At 44.8% G+C, this 24,895-nt stretch overlaps 1 protein-coding gene across 1 annotated transcript in view; it reads right to left on the bottom strand.

Annotated features, from left to right (window-relative positions):
* The window catches only part of LMCD1 (LIM and cysteine rich domains 1), a 58,262-nt gene extending 34,591 nt beyond the window's left edge, over window positions 1-23,671 (bottom strand). Inside the window, exon 1 of the mRNA XM_081184308.1 lies at window positions 23,478-23,671. Coding sequence (XP_081040434.1) covers window positions 23,478-23,504 — 27 coding nt within the window. The 5' untranslated portion in view covers window positions 23,505-23,671. The remainder of the gene's footprint in view (window positions 1-23,477) is intronic.
* Window positions 23,672-24,895: the final 1,224 nt, after the last annotated feature.

The raw sequence follows: 24,895 nt of genomic DNA, 5'->3' as shown, positions 1-24,895 counted from the left end.
ACCCAGGCAAGGTGAAGGCAGTGCTGGAATGGAAAGCCCCCAAAACCTGGAAGGATGTGCAGAGGTTCTTAGGGTTCAGCAACTTCTACAGGAAGTTCATAAAGAACTTCGCTCACTTGACAGCGCCCATAATAGATTGTCTCAGTAGCAAAAAGAAGTTCGCGTGGACAGAAAGTGCCCAGCAATCCTTTGAGGAGAGGGAACACCGCAACCAAGCCACAGAAATACTCGATTCAAGGTGGCGAGGTCGCCAGGTGGAGTACTTGGTAGCTTGGGAGGGAGAACCCAGGTCAGAAAACACGTGGGTCCCCGCTGAGTCAATCAATGACGGGTATCTGGTGGAAGAATTCCACAGTTTGTTCCCGGATAAGCCCAAACCAATAGCTAGATTCTGGGAGGAAGAATTTGGAACCACAGACGACGAAGGGGACTTTGTGGGTTTTCCTGCCTCTGAAGAGGAGGGAGGAGAGGTGTCAGAGGGGGAAGAATCAGACTGGGAAGTCCACCCTGCAAGGAGAGATCGGAGCGGGTGGGAGGCTGGTTTTGAATCCTCAGAGGATGGTGACAGCTCCTTCAGGGGATTCCCCGTATCGTCGGCCGAGGAAAGAGACGAGGTTGTGTCGGAAAATTGCGCCGGGGGTGGAGGGGGTCCTGGGGAGGAGGTGGATGTCAGGGAACTGCCATCGGAGCCTGAGGGAGAGGGAGGGCTCCAAAGGGGTTCCGGAGAGCATCCTTGCTGGAAGAAGTTCAAGAAACGCCCACTGACGGATTCTGCCAGCAATTGAGACAGCCACGGGTGAGTGGCTGTCCAGACAGAAAGGGTTTACCCAGGCAACCCAGCCAGATTTACACACGAGCAACCCCTAGAACCATTACAACATCCTACGCCCTTTTAAAATACAATGGTACCTTGGGTTACAAACACTTTGGGTTACAGACTCTGCTAACCCGAAAGTAGTACCTTGGGTTAAGAACTTTACCTCAGGATGAAAACAGAAATTGTGTGTCGGTGGCGCAGCGGCAGCAAGAGGCCCCATTAGCTAAAGTGGTACCTCAGGTTAAGAACAGTTTCAGGTTAAGAACAGACCTCCGGAACAAATTAAGTTTGTAACCAGATACCACTGGTTTGGGGGGGCTTTTGGGGGTGGGGTTATTTGGTTGTTTTTATTTTGATTATATATTTTTTGGTTTTATATTTTGATTTTGTTCTGTGAACTGCCCTGAGACCTCCGGGTATAGGGCGCTATATAAATTCAACAAACAAACAAACAAGTTAGTTATGGGATTTCAGCAGGTCATTATGGGATATGCACTGATTGGAAAAACAAGCAGTATGACTACCCCAAAATTTTTGCAGGAGCCAACAGTACTGAAAGCTGGATTGAGTGTGACCGCCCCAATAGCACCATGAGCACAAATCATCATGAATGCACACAAAAAAGATCTCTGGAGGGGCCTCAATCTTCCTATAAAATAATCACGGCATTTTATGGTTCTCTAGAGCTTAGGGTTGCCAACTAACCAAGAACAACTTTGTCCCTGTGCCTTTTCACTGATCAACCATTATCACTTATCTCCTTTGAATGCCTGCACAAAAAAAGGCATAGCTAGAGAGGCTGGCTAAAAAGTTGGCAACAATTGCAAGCCTTAGATTATAGAACATCACTGGTAATGCCCCTGCCAAAAATGATTCTCTGTACGACAAGACTTTCACTGTACTTAGGGTGTTTTTTTTTAAAGAGCCTTCTATCCAGAAATATGGGTCTCTTTAGTTCGTGTTCCAAAGTCTCATAATAGTTGCTGGCAAGCTTTGGGAAAATGAGGGAGTAACTGAAAAAGACAAATTAGGCACAGGGGAAAGCACATTGCGGGAGATAAATAAGGAAGAAGCCTGGATTGTTATCCTGGTTTGAGTTTCTCCAGCTCCACCCATGTGCAAATGTTTCTTGAAAGAATGATGCAGTGAAATATGAGGTGAAGTTTCATAGGCTGAAAATGAGAGATGACTGTAAAAAGGCATAATCCTGCTAGATAAATTTAGATGTCTGGGTGTCTGGTGGATAAAACAGAAGAAAAATAAGCTCTACTTATCCGGATGAGAGATAACATTTATTTTTAAGATCTTTTCTTAGAAATTCATATTTGAAATGGTGCTTGACAACATAGCGGTGACTGGCTTCACAAGAGGAGAAGAGGGCCAAGACAATTTGTTCCAAGGAAGACTGGTCTGGGGGTGGCAACCTTAGCTGGCAATCATCACCACAATCCTACAGCAGGACACAGATGGGAGCGGAAAACTGCCTTCTCTCATGGTGTATGTATTCATTCCCTTTGTCCATTTTTGGCTCCGAGCCATATGGGTTTTGCAGGTTTTTGAAATAATAACAATAATAAAAAGGCAGTCTTCCTTCCTTCGTCTTTGACACTCTAGGCACAAGCTGCTTCCGTAGCACAAAGTAATTTTCACCAGCTGGTATGTTAGGACAGAGATAGCTTGGCCTCATTTGCTCTGGGAACCTCCAAGTTAGACTACTGCAATGTATTATACAGTGGTGCCCCGCAAGACGAATGCCTCGCAAGACAGAAAACTCGCTAGACGAAAGAGTTTTCCGTTTTGGAGGTGCTTCGCAAAATGAATTTCCTATGGGCTTGCTTCGCAAGACGAAAATGTCTTGCGAGTTCCTGAGGGTTTTTCCCCCTTCCCCCCTTTTTCTAAGCCGCTAAGCCGCTTATCAGCTGATCCGATAAGCCGCTAAAAGCTGCTAATAGCGCTAATCCGCTAATCCGTCAATGGGCTTGCTTCGCAAGACAAAAAAACCGCTAGACGAAGAGAATCACAGAACGGGTTCTTTTCGTCATGCGAGGCACCAATGTACATAGGAGTGCCTTTGAAGGCTGTTACTAAGGGTTACTGAAGGATACAGAAACTATTAAGATCATAGCCTTTGCCATGCTGATTGCATTGGACCTGCATTGCAGAGGGTTGGACTAGATGGCCCTTGGGGGCCCTTTCCAACTCTACAATTCAGAAGTGCTGCATTTAACCTTTTCAGGTCCTTCACAGCTAAGATTGTAGTACTTGAAAGACCACCTATACCTCCATATGTACAGTCTAGCGGTAGCTAGACTGGTGACTGGGAGCGGCCGCCGAGACCACATAACACCGGTCCTGAAAGACCTGCATTGGCTTCCAGTACGTTTCCGAGCACAATTCAAAGTGTTGGCGCTGACCTTGAAAGCCCTAAATGGCTTCAACCCAGTATACCTGAAGGAGAGTCTCCACCCCCATCGTTCAGCCCAAGCACTGAGGTCCAGCTTCAAGGGCCTTCTGGCAGTTCCCTCACTGTGAGAAGTGAAGCTGCAGAGAACCAGCCAGAGGGCCCTCTCTGTGGTGGTGCCCGCCCTGTGGAACGCCCTCCCACCAGATGTCAAGGAAATAAACAACTATCTGACTATTAGAAGACATCTGAAGGCAGCCCTGTTTAGGAAAAATTTTAATGTTTGATGCTTTGTCGTGTTTTTAATATTTTGTTCGGAGCTGCCCAGAGTAGCTGGGGAAACCCAGCCAGATGGGCGAGGTATAAATAAATAAATCATCATCATCATCATCATCATCATCATGAAGAACTTCAATGGAGGACGTCCTGCAGGTATTCCTACCATCTGAAGTGGGGTAGTCATCCCAGGGGCCTTCTCAATACTCAATACTCAGCATGGCTAATGGTCAGGGATGATGGGAGTTTCAATTTGAAACATCTGGAGCACACCAGGTTGGGCAAGACTAGTCTCATTGATGTAGGTTTTTCATTTAAGAGACAAATGGATGTCGCTCAGGAGGAGAGAATCGGCTTTGCATGGAGATTCCATGTTCCGTCTTGATATCTGCAGCTGGGGCTGGGAGAGACCCCTGCCTGAAACCCTGGAGAGAGTCACTGCCAGTCAGTATTGCCAATACTGAGCTAGGTGCACCTGCTTGGTAGAAGGTCACTTCCTAGTTACACGTGGGGGATGCAAAAAGAATCCATTGACTTGGTAAGTCTTGCTTGTCAAAACAGCCTTCGAGTGACTGCATCTAGCCTCAACATGCCTTTTGGCAATGCAGCAACGCTTTTTTCATCCCTAGGTACAAGCATCTTGGTCTGCGATGCTGTGTTGTGGTGCAGCTGTTATTACTTTGAGTCCATTGTGCTTAGTTGCTAGCACAGCAAATCCAGAATTGGCTGGCACTTTTAGAAGTGGTGTTAAGAACAATTGAGTTAACTTTTGGAGGGGGAGAGGGAAATGGCCAAGTGGATTACAGGCAGATCAACCGAGTATTCTGAACTCTGGCACCTCCCGCTGCTGAACACATGTACTAACCGGAGCCAAGAAGGACCCCTCCGAGAAAGTTATTCCACCCTTATGGGGAATCAGAATGAACTGAGATATTCTTCCCAATATTAAGCAATTGGCTTGCAATGGATTCGAGGCTAGTTACTAGTCAGGATCTTGTGGTGTGGTATGCAAGCATCCAGCAGAGTATTCTGTTGATGAATGGCTCCAAGGCACTGCCAGATACAATCACTGACTCTGTCGACTGCAGAGATGCCAAAGGTGTAAGCCTCATGCAAATGGTGGCTAGCAAGCGCTACAGACTGTGCACCTTAGCCAATGGTTTATTTCAGCGGTCATGATACAAATGGATGCACTGCCCTTCCCAAACATCCTGAAGACATACTAAGAGGGCCTAGGCATAAAATACAAAGAAGGACATAGGGAATAATTGAAAGTCAATTCTCCATAGCAGTGGTGGCCCGTGTGGCGAAGTGGAACTGCAAAGCTGTCCTCTTGACCCCAGGGTCACTGCAGCATACCTGGATGGGGCTGGTCAGGGCGGCAGTGAGATCAGGACTGCACAAGTGCCTCTGCAGAGCCAACCTGGAAGCTTGCTGAAGCACTTGGAAAAGCCCCAAGTGGGAAGAAAACAGATCTGGATCTACTGGTGATTCCCAGCCCCTATCTGTTTAACCATGGCAGCAAAAAAAACCAAAAAAAAAACCCCCTCTCCTTAATTATCTTGTGACTGAAGAAATGGAAATGAAGAATGATTGGGAGGAAACAATGATTTGGGGGCTGATAATGTCTGGGCTTACATCTTTTGCACCAGCCTCTGGATGGCTGGCCTTCAAGTTATCACTAAAAACAAAACAAAACCAAAAGCAGATCCTGCAAGCCAATCTGTCCACTCAAGTCCCGCCTTCGCCTACGAGGGAAGAGAAACACAGCTTTTGGGAAACGTGCAAGAAATGGACAGTCATATATTGGCAGCAATTTAGAATCCAGGCAGATCTATACTACTGCCCTCTGTTTAATTCTGAGTTTATTCAAGGTGTCCCTTTGGCTTATCAGCTGTACTTTGTTCATTATATCATGAGTTTATTATGTTAATGAGTTTTTATCCTCATGTACACCAGTTTCCAACTAACTGTACTAGGCAGTAGACACATTTATAAAGAATTTTGAGTTGCTTTTTGAAGCAATTCTACGGCATTAGAAAATGAATCCCGTTAGTCACACAGTGACATCCTTCACTTTAATCTTTCTCTTGTCCCTTTAAGTATCATGCTCCTAGCTGCTGGTGCCACTATTACACACAAACACACACACACACACACACACACACTCACTCACTTGCTTCTTTCAGGAAGTTATTTAGAAGTGCTCAGTTCATAGAAAGCTGAATGGGTCTCGTCCCTTAGTATAAAAATCTCAACCACATCACAGCAGTCCCATGCAGACCAAAAATATTCTGTCTGGCAATCATTAGTGCAATGCAGCTGGAGCTCAGGGTTTCCAAGTGGAGTTAAAGGCAGCCTACACATGAGTCGGTCAAGACGCCAACAGCTGCCAAACTTCATAGCGAGTGATACTAGTTGAGAACAAGTGATGTCCAGAAGACATAGTCATTATCGTCGTGCACTCCCCACTCATCCTTAATGGTTTGCAAAGCAAGTTGCTTCCATTGTCTATTACATATACCAATTTGTATTAAAGGTCTAGTGTTGCTTTGCTTCTCATCTAGGACAATGAAGAGCTCCAGAGAATTCAAAAGCTTTTGTGCTATTTTGCCACAGTTTGGTTGGCGGAATAAAAGATATTGTCCCGATGTGGGTTGGGGCATTTCCAAGTTTCAGGTCTATATAGGGCTGGGGATTCTAAGAAACATATTATGTTTGTAAAATGTTTTGATAAGACACTGTCCAAAAAAAGAAGAAGCAGCTTTAAGTCAGTGACTACAGTCACCAGCAAGCAAAACAAACAGACAAACATGAAAGAAAGGTTGACAACAAAGAAGCTGAGAATAAAGAGGCTTTAGAAGCACAACAATGGCACAGAACAAATAGAACTCCTGGCTATAATCCACCCAAGCCATGTTTATTTCCAATAATCTGGAAAGTCAGGTAAAGCATGTTTTTAAAAGGTATACATATTTGAAGATATACAACACAGAGAATCTTTTGGCTGTTGAGATGAGCTAAGAAATATCACTCAGCCAGGACTCAGGAGCAGTAGCCCAAGAGAAAAGTGACTTCACATTTTTACAGAATTATGTTTTGGGCAAGAGACTACTGCACAGGCAGTGCATGGACTGTATCACCAGTACCCAGTTATTGCTGTTCTTGGAGCTATTTTTCTAGAAAAAGAGGTGCCAGAACTCAACTCGTTTTCTTAGAATGGCAATGACACCTACCAGAGATGTGCCAGAACTGAGTTCCGGCGAGTTCCGGCTGAAAACCCCCCCGTTTGTTCCACTTTAAGCTGCAAGTGGAATAGCAGCTCTGATGCCAGATTTCGGGAATCTAAATAACGTTCTGTAGCAGGTGAGCAGTCCACCTAGCCACAAATGGTTTGTCGTGGGAGATAAAGGTAATTTTCGAGGTAAATGGCGGATTCCCTCCGAGCTCCGGAGGGAATCGGCTCCGCTGGAGACGGGTCTTGCCGCGACGGCGACGCGGAGACCCTTAGAAACCGCAGGCGCAGACGCCTGCGGACTTGGTGACTCGGTGGGCACCTTAAGCGCCCCCTCTGACCCACGAAGAGCCTTTTTAAAGGCTTCGGAGAGGGTACGGAGAGTGGCGTGGTGCTGGGAGTAGACCGCTACCCCAGTGGAGCGAAGCCGTGTGCCATGGCTGAAGAGCGCTGACTTTTTTCCCTGAATTCGGACCCGAAAAGAAATAACCCGTGAGTAGAACGGAATTCGGACTTTAAAAAATATTTATCCTTGAATTCGGTACGACCGGGGGATGTGTTAAAGGGAAGTCCGCACCCCCCTCCTGCAGACGATCTAAAGCAATAACAGGAGAACTAAGTTGGAGAGCCTACCCTTTGTGGAGTGAGTTAAAAAGATATTAACTTCCACGGTTTGACAAAAGAAGTTTTGAGCTGGAGTGTAAGAGTGGAACTTTAGAAGTTTTCTTTTTGTTGTGTGCAACCCCCTCCCTCCCGGGCTCGGGAGCGTCCTGTGTCTGAGTCTGTTGAAGAAGAATAAGGAGTTTGACAGCTGTCAAAGCTGTCAAACGGGCAGTTTGAAGTTAAAAAACTTGTTACTTAAGATCTCTCTGGACTAAATGTGTTACAATTGAATTAAAGTTGTTGGAAACAAAGAAACAAATAAAGTGGCAAAGGACTGTTGGAAAAAGATTACTAAGTAACCAGATTCCCTCTAGGGGGAATTCTGAGACATTACAATGGCTGCGGATGGAAATTTACTAGCTGAGATAGAAAGAATGTTTTACCTTGTGGGAATTTTACAAGAGCAGAGTCTGGCTATGAACAAACAACTTACGACCTTGACTTCTGGGATAAGCAACTCTGCTGAATGTACTGAGGACTTGAATGAGAAAGAATCTGCAGCTGAACTGGAAGAGATATCTCAAGAACTGAAGGAGACTAAACAAGGAAAGGAGAAAGTACAGATGGAAAGTAGATGGAAAGTACCAACCAGAAGCCTATACTAGTGGATTATAAGCAAGAAGACCCTTGGATTACATGGATTACAAATCTGCGAAAGATGCGAAAGATGAAGGAGGAGGACCCTGGAGTATATGGAATACAGGAACTTAAAACAAAGAAGAAATATGATTGGGGCCTCCACTTTGAATATGAAGGGTTGGTGGAACTTTTGCAGCAGTTGTTTTTAAGTATTCTTATGGGAAGAAAACCTGGTTTGATTGGGGCAGAACTCCTTCGAGATTCGAAGACCAACATAAAGGACTACCAACAAAACCGGCGGAGAGGGACTGAAAGAGACTTGAAGGCCTCGGATGTGAGGAATCCAGGCTAAGAACTGTTATGGTGGACACGTATTTGGGAAAGGGACGGAAACCGGGGATGGGAGGGAGGGGAAAACAGAATTTTAAAAACACTCATGACTTTTGGGTTTAGTTAGTATGATTTATATTTAATATAAAATGGGTAATCGATGGAAGGGAACTTGAGTCCAACTTAGGAAAGAACTTAATTTTTCATAAAAGATGTAATATTAATATGGTAAGAAGGAGAAATAATAACTTGCTGACATAATTATGGGAATTGGGATGTATGAAGGGGGGGTGGGGGGAAGTCAAGGAACAAGGTTAAGAAAGTAAGATTTTCAAAATTATACATGTTTTTGTCTTTGTCTTTTTTGTGTGTGTTATGTCTTTATAAAATGTGAAAAACCAATAATTTTTTTTTTAAAAAAAGATAAAGGTAATTTTCATTGGGACTGTGGTGTTTTGAGACCAGGGAGGGGGTTCAATACTTCCTCCCCCTACCTTGCTGTACTCCCAATAATTGTAATTTAAGCGGAAGAAAATAGATGTACAAAGACACAATTGCGATAGAGTGTTCATAGAAAGGAACGATGGACCATAAAGAATAAAATGGCTGCCACAGTCTATATAGGCAATGGCCGGCCAGAAAAGCTGTGTGACAAATCATCTACTGCTGGAGAAATTGTGCAACTGTTCCACTGCATTCAGAAAAAGAAGAAATGAATGTAGAAACCTGGGCTCCCCTGGGAGGAAGGGTGGGACATAAATTTAATAAATACAATAAGCAGGTTATTAAGAGGCTTATCCATCATTATATACCAGTTGTAATATCTTAACAAAAGTAGTTTCCAGGATTCTTTCAACATTCACCTTCAGAGTTGCTACATTATGTGGACAAAAGGGTCTTTTGCAGACATCTAAAATAATGAACTCTCTCTCTTTACTACAGAATCACTCTGAGGCATCAAAGATCAACAAAGCCTTGCTTTTTGGCTCAGTTCCACACTGTTGGATAGGGTTGTTACAACTTGGGGAGATGGAGGAAGGAGGGAGAAAAAGGATCTTTCAAGCAGAGAGCTATCAAGTGTTTGTGCATAAATGTAAACAAGGCAGCATCCCTGTGGTAAAAACCGCCATGGATTGCATTTGGCAACCATTAGTAGCCTTAATAAATCAGTTTGTTTTCTCTATAGTGGATCAGTTACATTCATACAGAACACTGATGAGTTGGCAGGACTAGGAGGCTTGCCAAGCCCAAATCTATTGGGCGGGGGGCGGGGCGGGACGCAGGCAAATGAAGTTGCTAGACTTGCCCTTAATCCAATACAAATCAGGACATTCCTGTCAGGGCTGTGTCCGCTGCCTTCTACAAGCAACAGGAGAGCCTTGTCTACAGAGGTTTTTATCCTTGTTTGAACTTCTGCACCTATTCATGAATGCAAAGAGTGTGCTGTACCGAAGTTTACTTTGAGTCTAAGGTGACAAGTATGGCAAAAACAGTCTGGGTAAAATAACCAAGGACTAGGTTCAAGGCTTCACCCACTCCTAGGAACAAAACCAAGGCAAATATTTGAGGTTCAAATTGTTTCAATGCATAATAATCCCATTCACTCCTGCATTTCCTCAGCTGGGCCAAGACTGGGGATAGTGTGAGAAGAGCTGAAAACACTGCAAGTTTTCATTTAAGCCACTACTAAAGGATTCGTCTTCAGCATGCAAGCCAACAGGCTCCTGCCCTGAGAACTTTTAGATCGTAAAGTCAGAAACACTTCTCTCTCTCCATGCTTCTGGGGTTGTGTGAAAGAAGCAGGACTGGTTCCATCATGTGTCAAGATGTGGAGTGACTCAACACCCTTTTGGAGCTCTCAGGACCTATGGAAAAGCTATCCATGCAGTCCAATCCTACCCATGCTTGCTCAGGTGCAGAGGCACCAAGTTGCCCCCAAGTTTGAGGGGGCCCAGAGTGTGTGTGTGTGGGGGGACATCACACACATGCAAATCACGTCATCTGAAGGAGGCTAAGTGCTCTGGAGCTGACACGTCTGCTCAGGTGTAAAGGTAAAGGTAAAGGTAAAGGGACCTCTGACCATTAGGTCCAGTCATGACCGACTCTGGGGTTGCGGCGCTCATCTCGCTTTATTGGCCAAGGGAGCCGGCGTACAGCTTCCAGGTCATGTGGCCAGCATGACTAAGCCACTTCTGGTGAACCAGAGCAGCGCACGGAAACACCGTTCACCTTCCCGCTGGGAGCAGTGCTTTCGAACTGCTAGGTTGGCAGGAGCTGGGACCGAGCAACAGGAGCTCACCCCATCGCAGGGATTCGAACTGCCGACCTTCTGAACAGCAAGTGTAGAGATGGGTAAATTTGTCAATTTCGGTCTCTAATTTTTCCAGTCAGTTCTTCGCGTCGGTTTGCAATGTTTTCTAAAAAGTCCTCATGAAAATTATTCAGCATTGTAGTGTGAATTTTTGGAAAGCTATTTCCCCATACGTATATACTGCATTCCTGTATGTCATTTTCACCAATGCCTGCGTTTTCAGCCACACTTTCGCCTCGTACAGTACAGTGGTACCTTGGGTTACATACGCTTCAGGTTACATACGCTTCAGGTTACAGACTCCGCTAACCCAGAAATAGTACCTTGGGTTAAGAACTTTGCTTCAGGATGAGAACAGAAATCACGCGGCAGCGGCGCAGCAGCAGCGGGAGGCCCCATTAGCTAAAGTGGTGCTTCAGGTTAAGAACAGTTTCAGGTTAAGAACGGACCTCCGGAACGAATTAAGTACTTAACCTGAGGTACCACTGTATATGCATTGCACACAGTATTTGACCACAGAACGGGGCTGCAAAATTTGAAGAAGTGCAAATTTCAAAGGATGTCTGTGTCTCAGTTCACATATTATTTCGGAAAGTGCGAATAAGAGAGATTCACCTTTAAATGTGAACCAAATCAAATGTGTTGCCCATTCCTACTCAGAAGTAAACTTAGAAACATCAGCTGCCTGTGAAAAACATCCTAATGGCACAGTAGCTTTATTTCCACATGTCAGCATTGTTTACAATAGAGTTCAACATTTTGTAGCATGTGACAGGAGTGGACAACATCGGCTAGGATCCAACAGATAAGTAAATTCTGTTGCACGTTCATGTTCTACTAACAGCATTCTAGCAAATCCACAGATACAGATTTCAGGACTGGTCACAAAATACTGTCAAAAGTTTTGAGGTTAAATTTCAGGACATTAATATTCAAAATTTTGAAACTGAAAATTTACTGGGTTGTTGTTGTTTTTTTAAAAAATAATAATTGTGAAATAGCATTCAAGCACCACAACATTTGTTGCAAGCAGTGTAAAGCATATCTTATACGGGCCAAAATTTAGCATGCTATTACTATGTCCAGACACAACCAGGTTCTTGGTGGGCATTTGCAAATCTCCATGGTGTTTTGACCTTTGTGGACAGGGCAGTGAATTGCAATGGATTAAAAACTCAGGGTTACTGTTATTACTATTATGGAATGCATTGGATGCTGTGTAGTTTTATTCTAAGTTACAGCGCATTTACATTCTCTCTCTTTGCAGTTCACTGCTGTAGATAGCCTTCTTGGGGAAAAACGAGTTGCTAAATGCACTGCAGTGGGCAGAATTCAAAGCCTGAAGTAATTAGAGCTTGCTTCGTATATTCCACTAGGCAAACCCCAGAAGAGCCCAACAGTTATGAGTATACAAAATAAACACAGAATGGGCTTTCAGGTTCTCTCCTCATTGCTTCAAAGAGAATATAAATATTCCCACGGTTTCTTGTATATAATATTTCTTTAAAGGGGAAACAAGGGTGTATCAGTTCTGCATTGTTTATCAGGGCTCTCCTTGTTATGACTAGTGAGCAATTGTCAGGTCATTCAGCATTTCCGCACCCAACCATGTGTCCGTACTAGTAACTGATGCTCCTCTTCTTCTAAAACCAGAGATAGGAGCTGCTGGTGAACTATGTAGAGATCAACACCCTCAGACACATGACATCCAGTCTCTTTCCCCCTCCAGACAAGTCATTAGGTTTGCAGTCATAAGGTTAACAGGCATCAGCTAGAATTAGTGGCCAATCCAGATTAACACTATACCACTCTTAATGTTGCACTGCTCCAATATGGAGCCAGGGGCAGTATTCCACTAAAGGATTAGTGCTAGCACAATGCAGCTTTCACTGTCCTGTCCCCCACAAAAAACAACACCCCCCAAATCTGGTCTAAACGATTGGGGAAACCCCTGGAAGAGATTTAGGAGGTGCATGGGAAGAATGAAAGAGGGAGAACATTCTGTTGTACAAGAAAATCCTTGCGCAAAATCCACTTCCAACCAACATACTATCCTGTTCATGCACTGTTTCTTATTCTTCTCTTATGCAGTAGAGATTTCGATTCCAATTTCCCATGAATTAAAGAAAAGGAAAATATTGGAAATATCATTGGAGAGTGGGGGAAACTGGAAAAGGCATGCAAAGGCAGCAAGTTCACAAAATGGTAAGACATTCTTGCTGATTTCTTGTTCAGCCAGAAATAATTGACTGCTCATTTATCAGTATTCCCCCAGCAAGCACTCACTCTAAGAGACACTCAAGAATTAGAGATAGCAGATTTGATTCTGAATTTTTAGAAACTACCAAACCTAGAGCAAGGTTCAGTGCCATCAGAATTATTTGGAAGCGCCCTGTTTGACAGTGGTACTAGAAGGTGAAGACAGTTTTGCCAAAGAAACACTTATTTTGGCTATAGGCACACCCACACCAATGTCCAAGAAAACTGACAGTAAGAGCTGTTCGACAGTGGAATTTGCTGCCAAGGAATGTGGTGGAGTCTCCTTCTTTGGAGGTCTTTAAGCAGAGGCTTGACAACCATATGTCAGGAGTGCTCTGATGGTGTTTCCTGCTTGGCAGGGGGTTGGACTCGATGGCCCTTGTGGTCTATTCCAACTCTATGATTCTATGATTCTAATCCAAGTGTATCTGCCAGATTTCAGCATCCCTTCAGTGTGACCAAGATATAACAGTGCAAAAGTCTCTGCAAATATCATGCCCTTCCAAGCACAAATACTTGGCAGGATTCTTTTCACAGGCAACAATGTGTGAATTCATGATAAGCAGGGAGGGAAGAGCAGGCTTTTAAAAATAGAGTAGAAAGATCTCCCACCCAACCCTGTATTAATTGGATTTAAAACTGGTATTTCGAAAAAGAAAAAGAAATGGACCTGGACTCCAAAATGAGAACAAGAGAGGGATAGGTGGCAATTTGCTTGTGGCAAAATTCAAGGATATTCTAAATACAGAAACACACAGAGCCAATGGGTACCTGGAGTCTCTAAACTTAATCTCAGAAGAGGAAAGAGGACACTTAAGGATACTGTTGGACTAGGGAAACCCCCTCTGTGATTTGCTTGCTGGGAACTTTAAGAACAAAGATTGTACCAAACTAAATTCTACTCAAGAGTAGACCCACTGAAATAGTTAACCATGTCCACCAGTTTCAACGGGTCTACTTTGAGCAGGTGCAACCTCAAGTCATTTGCCTCTGAAGTGAGCTCGGCGCCTTCACTGAGGCAGGTTTCCAAATACTCCATGAAGACTTGCTTTGCGAGATCAAGCTTGAGTTCTTGCCTTGAAAACCTTTCCAATGTCTGGAGCCCTCAACTGATTAGAACAAATATTCCCAACTTTCCTCCTCCCCGCCCTATGGACCACTGGAAAATTGCCGGTGGTCTTGATGGACCACTTAATGGTTTTTCTGCCTGTTGTAGGAATTGCACCATGCCAAATGCTGGATATTTTTAGCTATAATTTTATTGCTTCTCCCCTCCAGACATACTATATTTTATTGTACTACAGTTTGAAATCCATAAAATTGTAATACCGTATAACTTAACATTAATACGACTATTTAATCTCCCAACCTAACCACAAATCCACAGACACACCGCCGAACTACCTGAATGAAGCTCACAGGCTACTGATTAGAAGGCTAAAGGAAAAATTATGATCTACTGTTGTATTAACTTCTGGGTGGCCAATTGGGTCAGGAGCAGATCAGGGGTAGGGAAGAGCAGTGCTGTGGCACAAAATCAGTAGACTAAATCAAGAGGATGCCCAGGCTGCCAGTTTTCAAGCCCCACTTAGAACTGGCACATGGCAGGTTTCCAACAACAGAATCCATGGCACAGAATCCAGCAGTTTAAATAGCAGGGTGGCGCTGAGGGTTAAACCACAGAGCCTAGGACTTGCCGATCAGAAGGTCGGCGGTTCGAATCCCCACGACAGGTTGAGCTCCCGTTGCTCGGTCCCTGCTCCTGCCAACCTAGCAGTTCAAAAGCACGTCAAATTGCAAGTAGATAAATAGGTACCACTCCAGCGGGAAGGTAAACGGTGTTTCCGTGTGCTGCTCTGGTTTGCCAGAAGTGACTTAGTCATGCTGGCCACATGACCCGGAAGCTGTACGCCGGCTTCCTCGGCCAATAAAGCGAGATGAGCGCCGCAACCCCAGAGTCGGTCACGACTGGACCTAATGGTCAGGGGTCCCTTTACCTTTATTTTTAGCTAGTGGTAAAGCCATGCTTGGTTCTCAAACTAATGGAAATCTGCATTCCTCAGAAATCCTCTGTGTGTACATGCAAATATTTCAGTCAGAATCAAGATGCATAAATAGCATTACAGACGTACCTTGGAAGTCCAACGGAATCTGTTCTGGAATTCCATTTGACTTCCAAAACGCTTGACTTCCAAGGCAAAGCTTCTGATTGGCTGCAGGAGCATCCTGCAGTCAATCAGAAGCAGCAGGAGCCATTCCGGACATAAATCATTCGAAAACTGGTACAATCACTTCTGGTTTCCAATCGTTCGGGAGCTAAAACGTTCGAGCTTACAGGCGTTCGGCTTCTGGGGTTCCACTGTATATCCTGCAGGTTGTTAAGAGTAAAGTAAATCTATTTTAAGGGTTCTGTATAGGAAGCCCTCAGACAGACACATCCACGAATGCTAGCACCAAGGAGCACGGCTAGCTCTAAGCCAAATAGTGCCCCAGGCAAGTCACACCATTGACACCCCATTTGTTCAATTTTTTTTTATTTTTCATTGCATTTAGAACCCACTTGTACATGACTGACCCCCCATTATCCAATTTTCCTCAGTGAATCAGATCGCATCCATTCACAATCTCTTCAAATGCACACCATTGAAAAATGGAGTCTAGAGTCTTAACTTTTCCCATGCATCAAAACAAAATGTGAAGAAGGAACTGTTTGTACTATTTGTTTCAGCTGCTGAGTAGAAACCTTGCGACAGGCAGGCCCAAGCTTGCCCCCACCCCTGCTTCCCAGGTATTCACCTATGGCTTAATCTAGCCCTGCCTACTTAAAGGTGCAGCCCAGAAACAGGTTTACCATCCTAGTGTGAAATAGGCGTAAGGTTTTTAGGAAGATCTTTCAGCTGGTTTCTTCAAGGTTTCAACATTTAAATTCAGCAACTAGTTTACAATGGTACCTTGGGTTACATACGCTTCAGGTTACATACACTTCAGGTTATAGACTCCGCTAATCTAGAAATAGTGCCTTGGGTTAAGAACTTTGCTTCAGGATGAGAACAGAAATCGGGCTCCGGCGGCGCGGCAGCAGCAGAAGGCCCCATTAGCTAAAGTGGTGCTTCAGGTTAAGAACAGTTTCAGGTTAAGAACGGACCTCTGGAATGAATTAAGTACTTAACCCGAGGTACCACTATACTTGAAGTGTCAGGTGGAGAATGGGGTGAGGAATGCTGTTATCATATTCCATCGCCACAACTGCTGGCTGTCTCCACACCTCCCTTTCAGCCCAGGTTGGCAGCTAGAAAACCAGACAGGACTTCTCCCCGGGGGCAAATCTGGCTAAGGAATCTCCATTGGCTGAACTGTGCTGCAGAAGGCAGCTGTGGAAACTGTTCTTAACCTGAAGACCACTTTAGCTAATGGGGCCTCCTGCTGCCACCGTGCCACCGGAGCATGATTTCTGTTCTCATCCTGAAGCAAAGTTCTTAACCCGAGGTAATATTTCTGGGCTAGCAGAGCCTGTAACCTGAAGCGTATGTAACATGAAGCGTATGTAATCTGAGGTGCCACTGTATAGGGGCACAGGAGTGGCTCTATAGTTAAGAGGAATAGCAAAGAGAAGTCTCATTATTCTAAGCTTCAAAAATTGATGGCTTATAAAAGTGGAACCTGCTGAGTTTAATACCTTGAAACTTGGCATACATGCTACACCTAATGAGCCAACCATCAAACTAATCTGATACATAATACCACAGGTAGAGCATTAAAAGCACTGAAATTGACACTTCTGACCCTTTTTTCCTCTCCAGCTTGTATGCCCCCCTTTTTTTCTTTTGCAGAAACTACCAGTGCATTTTATTTAGGCTTGTCAAGGAGCATGTTTGCACTGGATTGGTGAAATTCAATGCAGCCTTTCACACATTACGTTTTCCGTGCCCCATTCAAGTCTATGGAATGGCAGGTACTGGCAGACAGTGCTAGGGCTGTTCATCATGGGCCCACCTGTGGCACTGATCTGTGCCCCCCTCCCAGGGGCCACCCACCCACCCCAATTTGGGAGAAGAGCTAAGGGCTTTTTAAACACTATTTTAACATACAGTTCAATAAGGCTTAAAAATATGGACAGGAGATCTTGTGCAGCGCGGCTCCTTCACGAATGGCTTCAGCCTTTGTGGTCCCGAAGTGTTCGCGACGGCCCAAGCATTGGTTGCGCCTCTAGCAGTCCAGGCAGCACATTGGGACACGATTCAAGAGAAGCTCCGCAACCACTACGCCCCAAAGCCGTCCAAGATTGCTGCCCGCCATGCGTTCTACCACCGGAACCAGGCAGAGGGGGAGTCAATAAACAACTACACCACCGCCCTGCGACAGGCTGAAATGCACTGCGAGTTCCGAGACTTAGATGATGCCCTGATGGATCAAATCGTCTGCGGGGTCCAGGACATCCGTTTGCAACGGCATCTCCTCGCCAAGCCAGACCTCACGCTGCAGAAAGCCACTGAGGAGGCCGTGGCCTCAGAAGCTGTTGAACTCTCCGCCCAGGAAATCCACAAGGCCAGTAGACCGTATTTAAAGGACTATGTTGTTGGACATGTAACACTGTTGGTCTAATGGAAGTATGTGAAATGTAACCGATATGCTTTGTACCTAATTGAACCATTACGTGTAGTGCTGTATATAAGGAAACCATTACGATTGTAACTAACGCCTTATCTTGGTGGGGAGGGGTGTTATGTATTGAAGTTCTCACCCTGGCCACCTGGAGTATTGTGTATGTAGTTTTCACTCAGGTCCATTTCAGTTATTTTAGGCGGGAAACCCTGGGTTGTTGTTGCTACAATGTTGACAGCCGGCTGCCTATAAAAGCAGGCCGGCTGAGCTGTTTGCTGTTCAGTTCTGTCCAGCTTACAAATAAAGAGCTGCTCTGGAGAAATCGCTGTGTTGTCTGCTATGTCTACCCACTATTTAACAGTTTCAATTCAGCGGGAGTGGGTTGTATTAGATTACATCTCCATCTTGGCACCAAATGTTTCCAATAATGTTCAAAAGGTGGAAGCCATCAAGCTCCATTCCAGTTTTGACTTAAGATTCTTCATTTCAGATTTCTCAAGCTAAGCTCTTCCAGCTTTGAAATGGCTGCCCTACCCACTGCCTCTTTTTTTACTAACAGGATGCCGCTTAAGGCATCAACAATAATTAAGCCCCAAAGTGAGTGAACAATCAACATTGCAGGACCCTGAAATGAGCCATAATGGATGCCAGATTCTGTAGTCACAGACTTGCACACACTGGCTACATGGCATTGCTAGGTCAACCTCCAAACTGACAGCAGTTTGCCTAGTGCCCAGAAAATGAGGAGACTTCTCCCAATGGGGGGGGGGGGAGGGAGAGAGAGAGGAGTCATGCCACCATAATGATGCCAGGCCTAGGCACGCCTTGGGCATCATAGTGTTATTCAAGGTCTTTTCTTCATTTTGACTAGGCAACAACATTTCTGTTCCGAAGTGTGGTCTAGCTGCACGACTGTTTTCTTTCTGGTCAGCCAGTGTTGTACTTGGTTCCAGTTCAGGTGTCAGGCAGCTTGGAATGTTACTCCACAGCAGTACAGGACTCACACGCCATCTATGGTGCTGATATTTCTTGCTCAAGATGGCACCATTTCAAAAGAAAGGGAGGGGAGTGCAGATTTCGTACCTGAAGAAAGCTAATACAGTGGTACCTCGGGTTATGAACTTAATTCATTCTGGAGCTCTATTCTTAACATGAAACTGTTCTTAACCTGAAGCACCACTTTAGCTAATGGGGCCACCCGCTGCTGCCGCGCCGCCACCGCACGATTTCTGTTCTCATCCTGAAGCAAAGTTCTTAACCTCAGGTACTATTTCTGGGTTAGCGGAGTCTGTAAGCTGAAGCGTATGTAACCTGAAGCATATGTAACCCAAGGTACCACTGTACTCAGAAGCTCTAGCCGGACCTCTCATGTTGATGGCTGGGCACCTGATGAGGGCCCATTGCTGATCCATCTGAACCACTTTTCAGTGTTTCTGCCCGCACCCCGAGCTATGACACAGAACAGTGGCTGTTGCCAGTCACTCATAACTCCTTCCACTCCCCTGGTGGGTGAGCAATGGAAGCAACACTTTTATATGGGGGTTGTCAGTAGTATCCATGGCAACCCCCTGCCACAATGGGTTACCCCAAATGCAATGCTTGACCCAGTGTGAACATCAGGGGAAGCATTTCATTCTGGCAAAACTTGGGCTAGTGCTGAGGAGTCCTGGTTCGGACAAAATGCTAAGCCAAACCTTGGTGTACAGCTTAGTGCGGTGCAGCCATAAAAAGGACCAAGGAAGAGCAAAATGGTCTCCAACTCCTCTCCCGCAGCCTGTATGTCCATACCAACATTTGGGCAGGGCTGTCTTACTCATAGGCACTAGGGGTGCAGGCACCTGGGCGCTGGGTTCTCAGGGGCACCAGGCTGAGAGTCCGAGGCCTGAGAGTTGAGTCCGGGGGAAAGCCCGCCCGTTGGTCAGAGCACAGCAGCAGGCTCTTCTGCTGCAAGCGGCTCTGCGCCGTGAGTTCAGGGCTGACTGAGCCAGCAAGATGCTGAGGCGGCTGGCCAGCTCTGCCCTCCTGCACGCCTGGGACTGGGCAACCTGGGGGGGGGGCGCTGGGTGGATCTTTGCACCCCGGCGCCACATATGCTTAAGACAGCCCTGCATTTGGGTCACTGTGTTGCATGAACCAAACATCCTATTTGCACTGTATTGGGTTTTCCATCACTGAAAAGCCTTTTTACTACTTCAAGCTAGCATGAAGCATTTTTGTCCTAGCATTTTTACGTTCATTTTACGTGGCATTTTTACACTGTGATTAGAGGTCCTAATACATGCCTAAGCAAGTCATTGGGTGTAGAAAGGGCTCTAGATGCCTCTTGGAAGCCTAAATCCCTTTCGCCCTTTTACCAAAGGCACACAAGCTCCATCTTTTAACTGGACACCATTCTCAAGTTCACTAGCAGCTACGTGTTGTGAGAAGATGCCCCATGATGTTCTGGTTTACTGACGAGGAGCTATGTGCTAGCCATTTAAATGCTTTACCACATGGAAGTTGTAATAAAGGTAGCCTTCTGTTGCATCCAGCAACACAGATAAAGCCAGCTTTAGCATTTTAGCACCTCACTTATCCTTTACCCAACACTAGAAGCTAGAGTCATCACCAATGACAGCATTCCCGTATTATTGATGCCGTGAACATTTAAGATGCCACCACATAATTTCTAGTCACCCACAGGTGCAACTTAGGGGAAATTAAATATGAAAGCCGTATTATGTTCTTAGACAAGATGGACAGCAAGAGAAAATGTGAAGGAGGGTTTCTGACACACTTTGCTATTGTAGCAGCATACAGCACTCTCTGTGCTAGACGCACCCATGAAGTTATACTGGCATGGGGACTAGCCACATATTTGGTCCATTCTACATGGTTCCCTGAAAGCAGCCCCTGGGTTGAATCCACACTTGTTTCTGTGAGAATGGAGGGGCTCCTTCAGTTGTGCAGGGAACTAGGATTCAGTGGAGGCTCACCACTGAAGGAAAGGAGCAAGGCAACAATTTCACAAGTGCCAGCTTCCATGCTTTCCTCCCATACACTTCCAAAACTGTTTGGGTGTGTGTTCCCAAGGGAGACACAGGAGGCTGAGGACAATCAGCAAAAATTACTACCTGAACCCCTTTCCTCTAGTACCGGCAGAGCACCACTGCGTACAAGTCAGGACCCAGGCTATTACCAGAGCAGTGTGGAATGGCAGTCCCACCACCACTGAAATGAAAAATCAAGTCCTAAGTTAAAGCTGACATGACGAAGACGAAGACATGTTGCCATGTTCTCAGGAGTGGAGCATAAAGGATTGAAAACCATAAGTAAAGGCAAGAGTGAGTAGTCAGTTATGATAAAGTGATGAATATTTATTTATTGAAATACTTATAATCCAGACTTTTATAAAAGTTTATCAAAGGTGGCATACAACATACAAGATTTTAATAAAATCAGTAAAAGCATCAGTAAAAACCATCAATACATACTGGTTGGTTAGAATGGTGGAAACAAATCACATTGCAAAGGCTGAACCACAGGGGCATGAGGAACCACCAGAAGTGTCCCTTCAGAAGATCTCAATGAGTGAGATGGAACATAAGTGGGCCCAGAATAAAGTGATAGAGGAAGCTAAGGACCAAACTCTGGGGTACACTAACATAAAGGGGGGGGGGAGTATTGAAAAGAACTACAGTGGTACCTCGGGTTACATACGCTTCAGGTTACATACACTCAGGTTACAGACTCCGCTAACCCAAAAATAGTGCTTCAGGTTAAGAACTTTGCTTCCGGATGAGAACAGAAATCATGTGGCGCAGCAGCATCAGGAGGCCCCATTAGCTAAAGTGGTGCTTCAGGTTAAGAACAGACCTCCAGAATGAATTAAGTTCTTAACCCAAGGTACCACTGTAATGAATACAGTATGCATAGATTCAGTCATAGATACACAGAGAGTTTAATCAACTGTGCCAAAGTTACTGAAGAGAAGCAGAATAGAGGTTGCTTGACAGAGCAGCTGGAAGTCAGAGGTGTTTTCCCCCAGAAAGTTCAGAAAAAGCAAACTTTTAAAAAAAATCAGTTGAAAACTTCATATTCAAGAAAACTGAGAACAGAGGGCAGGAGAGATATTAAATTATCATAAGAGAGACAAGAAGGGTTAAGCAATAAGCTAGAAATGGACCCTTTGTTTTGAACAAGTCCGTTCCTGGATTTGTTGGTATGCACACAACCACCATCCCATGCCAATTGTGGAAAAGGTTTTGCAACATAAGCATGTTGAGGCTGAATGGTACAGTGCTGGCTTTTAAAGTCCCTGCACCTAGTTTATTGGGATGACTATCTCCATGCTGCACGGTGTTGTGTTCCAGGTTATTTTAACCCTTTGCAAATACTGTAACACTGCCACTACTCAATTTTCTGACTATTAAACAGTTTTGTATGTAAGCAAGCTTGCACACCTATTATATTACACACTAGACAAAGTATCTTACAACATAATCACCGTCTGTTAGGAAATAGATCAAGTCCAGTACCTTGAGTCTCATTTTCTGCACCAACAACATCTAACTGCCCCCCTCCTGAATATCAAGATATATAAAGCTTTCACCCTCCCAGTCCCAAAGTTATGGCTTCAAAATGCATAAAGCCCATCTGAACAAGGAAGGGATGGGGAAGGAAATCAATATTCTTATAGTTAAGAACAAAGGGCATGCAGTCCTGTTATATGCTATGCCAAGTGAAAGGCCTTCTTTCAGGGCACAGGTTCCCAGAAAGTCTTCTAAACTGCATCCGAGAATTGAAGACATTCTTATTTGTGACCCACCCTTTGATCATTCCACTGAACCAGCACCTACTTCAACATAACTTTCCAATTCCACACAGGTCCAGACACTCAGTGCAAACAAGTCCAGTGATCGACCCACAAATTATTCAATACTTCTTTAGCATTTCCCAATACACAACATGCTGCAGAGATCTTCTCACGAGCCTGACCTTAACCACTCTTACTCGGAAATAAATTCCATTGATTTCAGTAGGATTTACTTCTCAAACAGTATGCTTAGGAATGATATCCTGGTCATTTAACCAGGGAATAACCCCCAGCAAGAATTATGCCTACAAGCGGAAGGTATGATTGGATATTGACCCACAGTTCACAGGTCCATTTGCAGGGAATTCAATTACACCCATGAAATCCTGCCCCCAATGGCATATCTTAAACTTTTTTACATGAAGAAAACTGCACAAGGAGTAGCAATAGCTTCATGGCTACTTTTCCATATGCTTTGTGAAAGAAAGCGATCTGTATTCAAGCTGCTGGAGCAACAGAAACGCCTCTCCTTTTTGTTTTATGTGACCTGTAACATCCAGCACATTATATGCACACATATACAGAGCCCGGGCATCAGGCCAACATACCAGGTTTGCAGCGGGAGAAGCAAAGGCTACGAACCTTATACTTAGCCTGTGGCTACTGCTTTTCAGCACATGAAGAAGTTTATAGACCAGCTGAATTTCTTTCCTTTCCTACAGTTGGTGAAATTGACTGTGAAAGTCAAAAAGAACGCACACAGTTTCCAGCCACAAATTTCTTAGAATAAAATCCAGAACAGTAGTAGAACAGTCTGTGCAAAACTGGATTCTCCTTATCACATTAGTATTGAGCACACTTTTTAGACTCTTCAAGTCTGGAGTTTGTTCCCCATAAAACACCGACTGGAATCTATCAGCGATAAGATTAAGGCAGCAGCAGCGCGTCCCTTCAACACGCTGAATGCTTCAGTCAAACAATAATTCCCAGTTCATGCGATTTAATCCCAGGCTAGGTGTGTACAAAGGTCTATTTAAAGGGAAGCCCCAGTGATTTCAGTGAAGCTTACTCGCAGGTCAAGTCTTTGTTTGCTGCGGTCCGCTGGAAAGCCACAGCTGTTGAGAGAGAAACTAAAACTAAGGTCGAATATTCCTCAGCAATAACTACGGAAGCAAGAGGAAGTAAAGCGGAAGAAATATTGCAATTTACCTTTTGGATTCCTGAACTCAGATCCATTCTTCAGCTTGCCTTCCCCGCTTCGCGCTTCCTCCTATTTGAATCTGCCTGAGGCGTGCAAATATTTATTGCTGTAATTCTTTAGCTGGGACAACAGCTTTGGAGTGAGTAAAAATCGCAAACTGCTGTAGGTACCGAGGAGCCCCGGGAGCTATTAGCAAACCCCACGTTCCAATCCCCAGCGTTTATTCACAAGCTGCCTGCATGGAACCCCGTTAATTGGAGCTCACAACTCCTCTAAACACCCTGCCAGCCAATCAGATGAGGGCTTTAAACTTTTCCAGCCAATGCGAAGTGAGGCTTTAATCCTCAAGGTTCTTCGGTTTGCTTTTTAACCCCCAGAGGGAAAGGATGGAGCGAGCAGAGGCACGCCGTTTTCCAGCTGTGGAGGCAGCGCTCGCCCAGCTGCTTCGAGCGAGGAGACTGCAATGATCCCGCCCCGGGATCTCTCGTCTCCTGCTTTCCCTTTTAAAGGATGAAAGGGAAACCTTGCGCTTAAGCAAGCCAGTTCATTCACAGAAAGAGGAAGTGAGTGTGTGGGACCTGGGATATTATTAGCCCATTAAATCCAAAAATAATTTCTGATCTAAACTGTGGCCCTCATCGCCGTTGCGCTAATCAGACATTTTATTTAAGCCAAATGCATATTTTTAAGCCATGGCAACGTTTGTTTGTTACTGGTGTCTGCAGCTGGGGAAAAAAAGAGGGCAGTGCCTGCAAAAAGGGTGGTGTAACTCAAATGCCATTTTAAATACTCGCTTTTCCTCTGCCAATGGCCCTTAGGATGGCCCATGTAGTGATGTTGGGAAATTTAGCAAGTTAAAACTTTGGCTCATGTTAAAGAAGAGCCAAATGCTGTAGAATCCTGGGAAAGTGGATCTGTTTCTTTAATTGCAGACTTTCTGTCCTTAAGAGTGTGAATAAGTCATTTTCTCCATCTGTAGGAAAGGGAGTTTCTAGTTGATTTGTGGTTCTTGACACCTGGCTGTCCCGTGGATTCAGTGTGAATGGGTTATCTTGTTAATTTACAACTCAAAGAATCCGGTTGTCTGTGGGAATGCTTTAATCTTCAAGGTCTTGGGATAAACAGGATTCAGCTGCCAATTCTTCTAAAAAGTTTGAGTTATTGTTCTTCTATCTGACCATTGGCAAATTGCTAATTAATCTAAAGAACTGATTGGCTTTTGAGTTTTGAACTCAGGTGAAATTAGCAGACCATTTTGCCACGCAGCGGCCTGCCCTGATGCGGGGGGGGGGGGTCACGCACGCATGCACAAAACACTAAAATGAGAGATCCAATCCAAATGTAAACAACAAGGCTCTCTGCTTGTTCTGGAGACTCAAAACATACTTTTCCAAAAGTTTTAAAGGAGGGTTTTCAAACTTATTTT

Source organism: Podarcis bocagei (assembly GCF_964188305.1).
Source record: "Podarcis bocagei genome assembly, chromosome: 2".
In the NCBI taxonomy this organism is placed as follows: Eukaryota; Metazoa; Chordata; class Lepidosauria; order Squamata; family Lacertidae; genus Podarcis; species Podarcis bocagei.
Note: the sequence above shows the minus strand (reverse complement) of the source record. Positions and strands in the feature narration are given on the sequence as shown.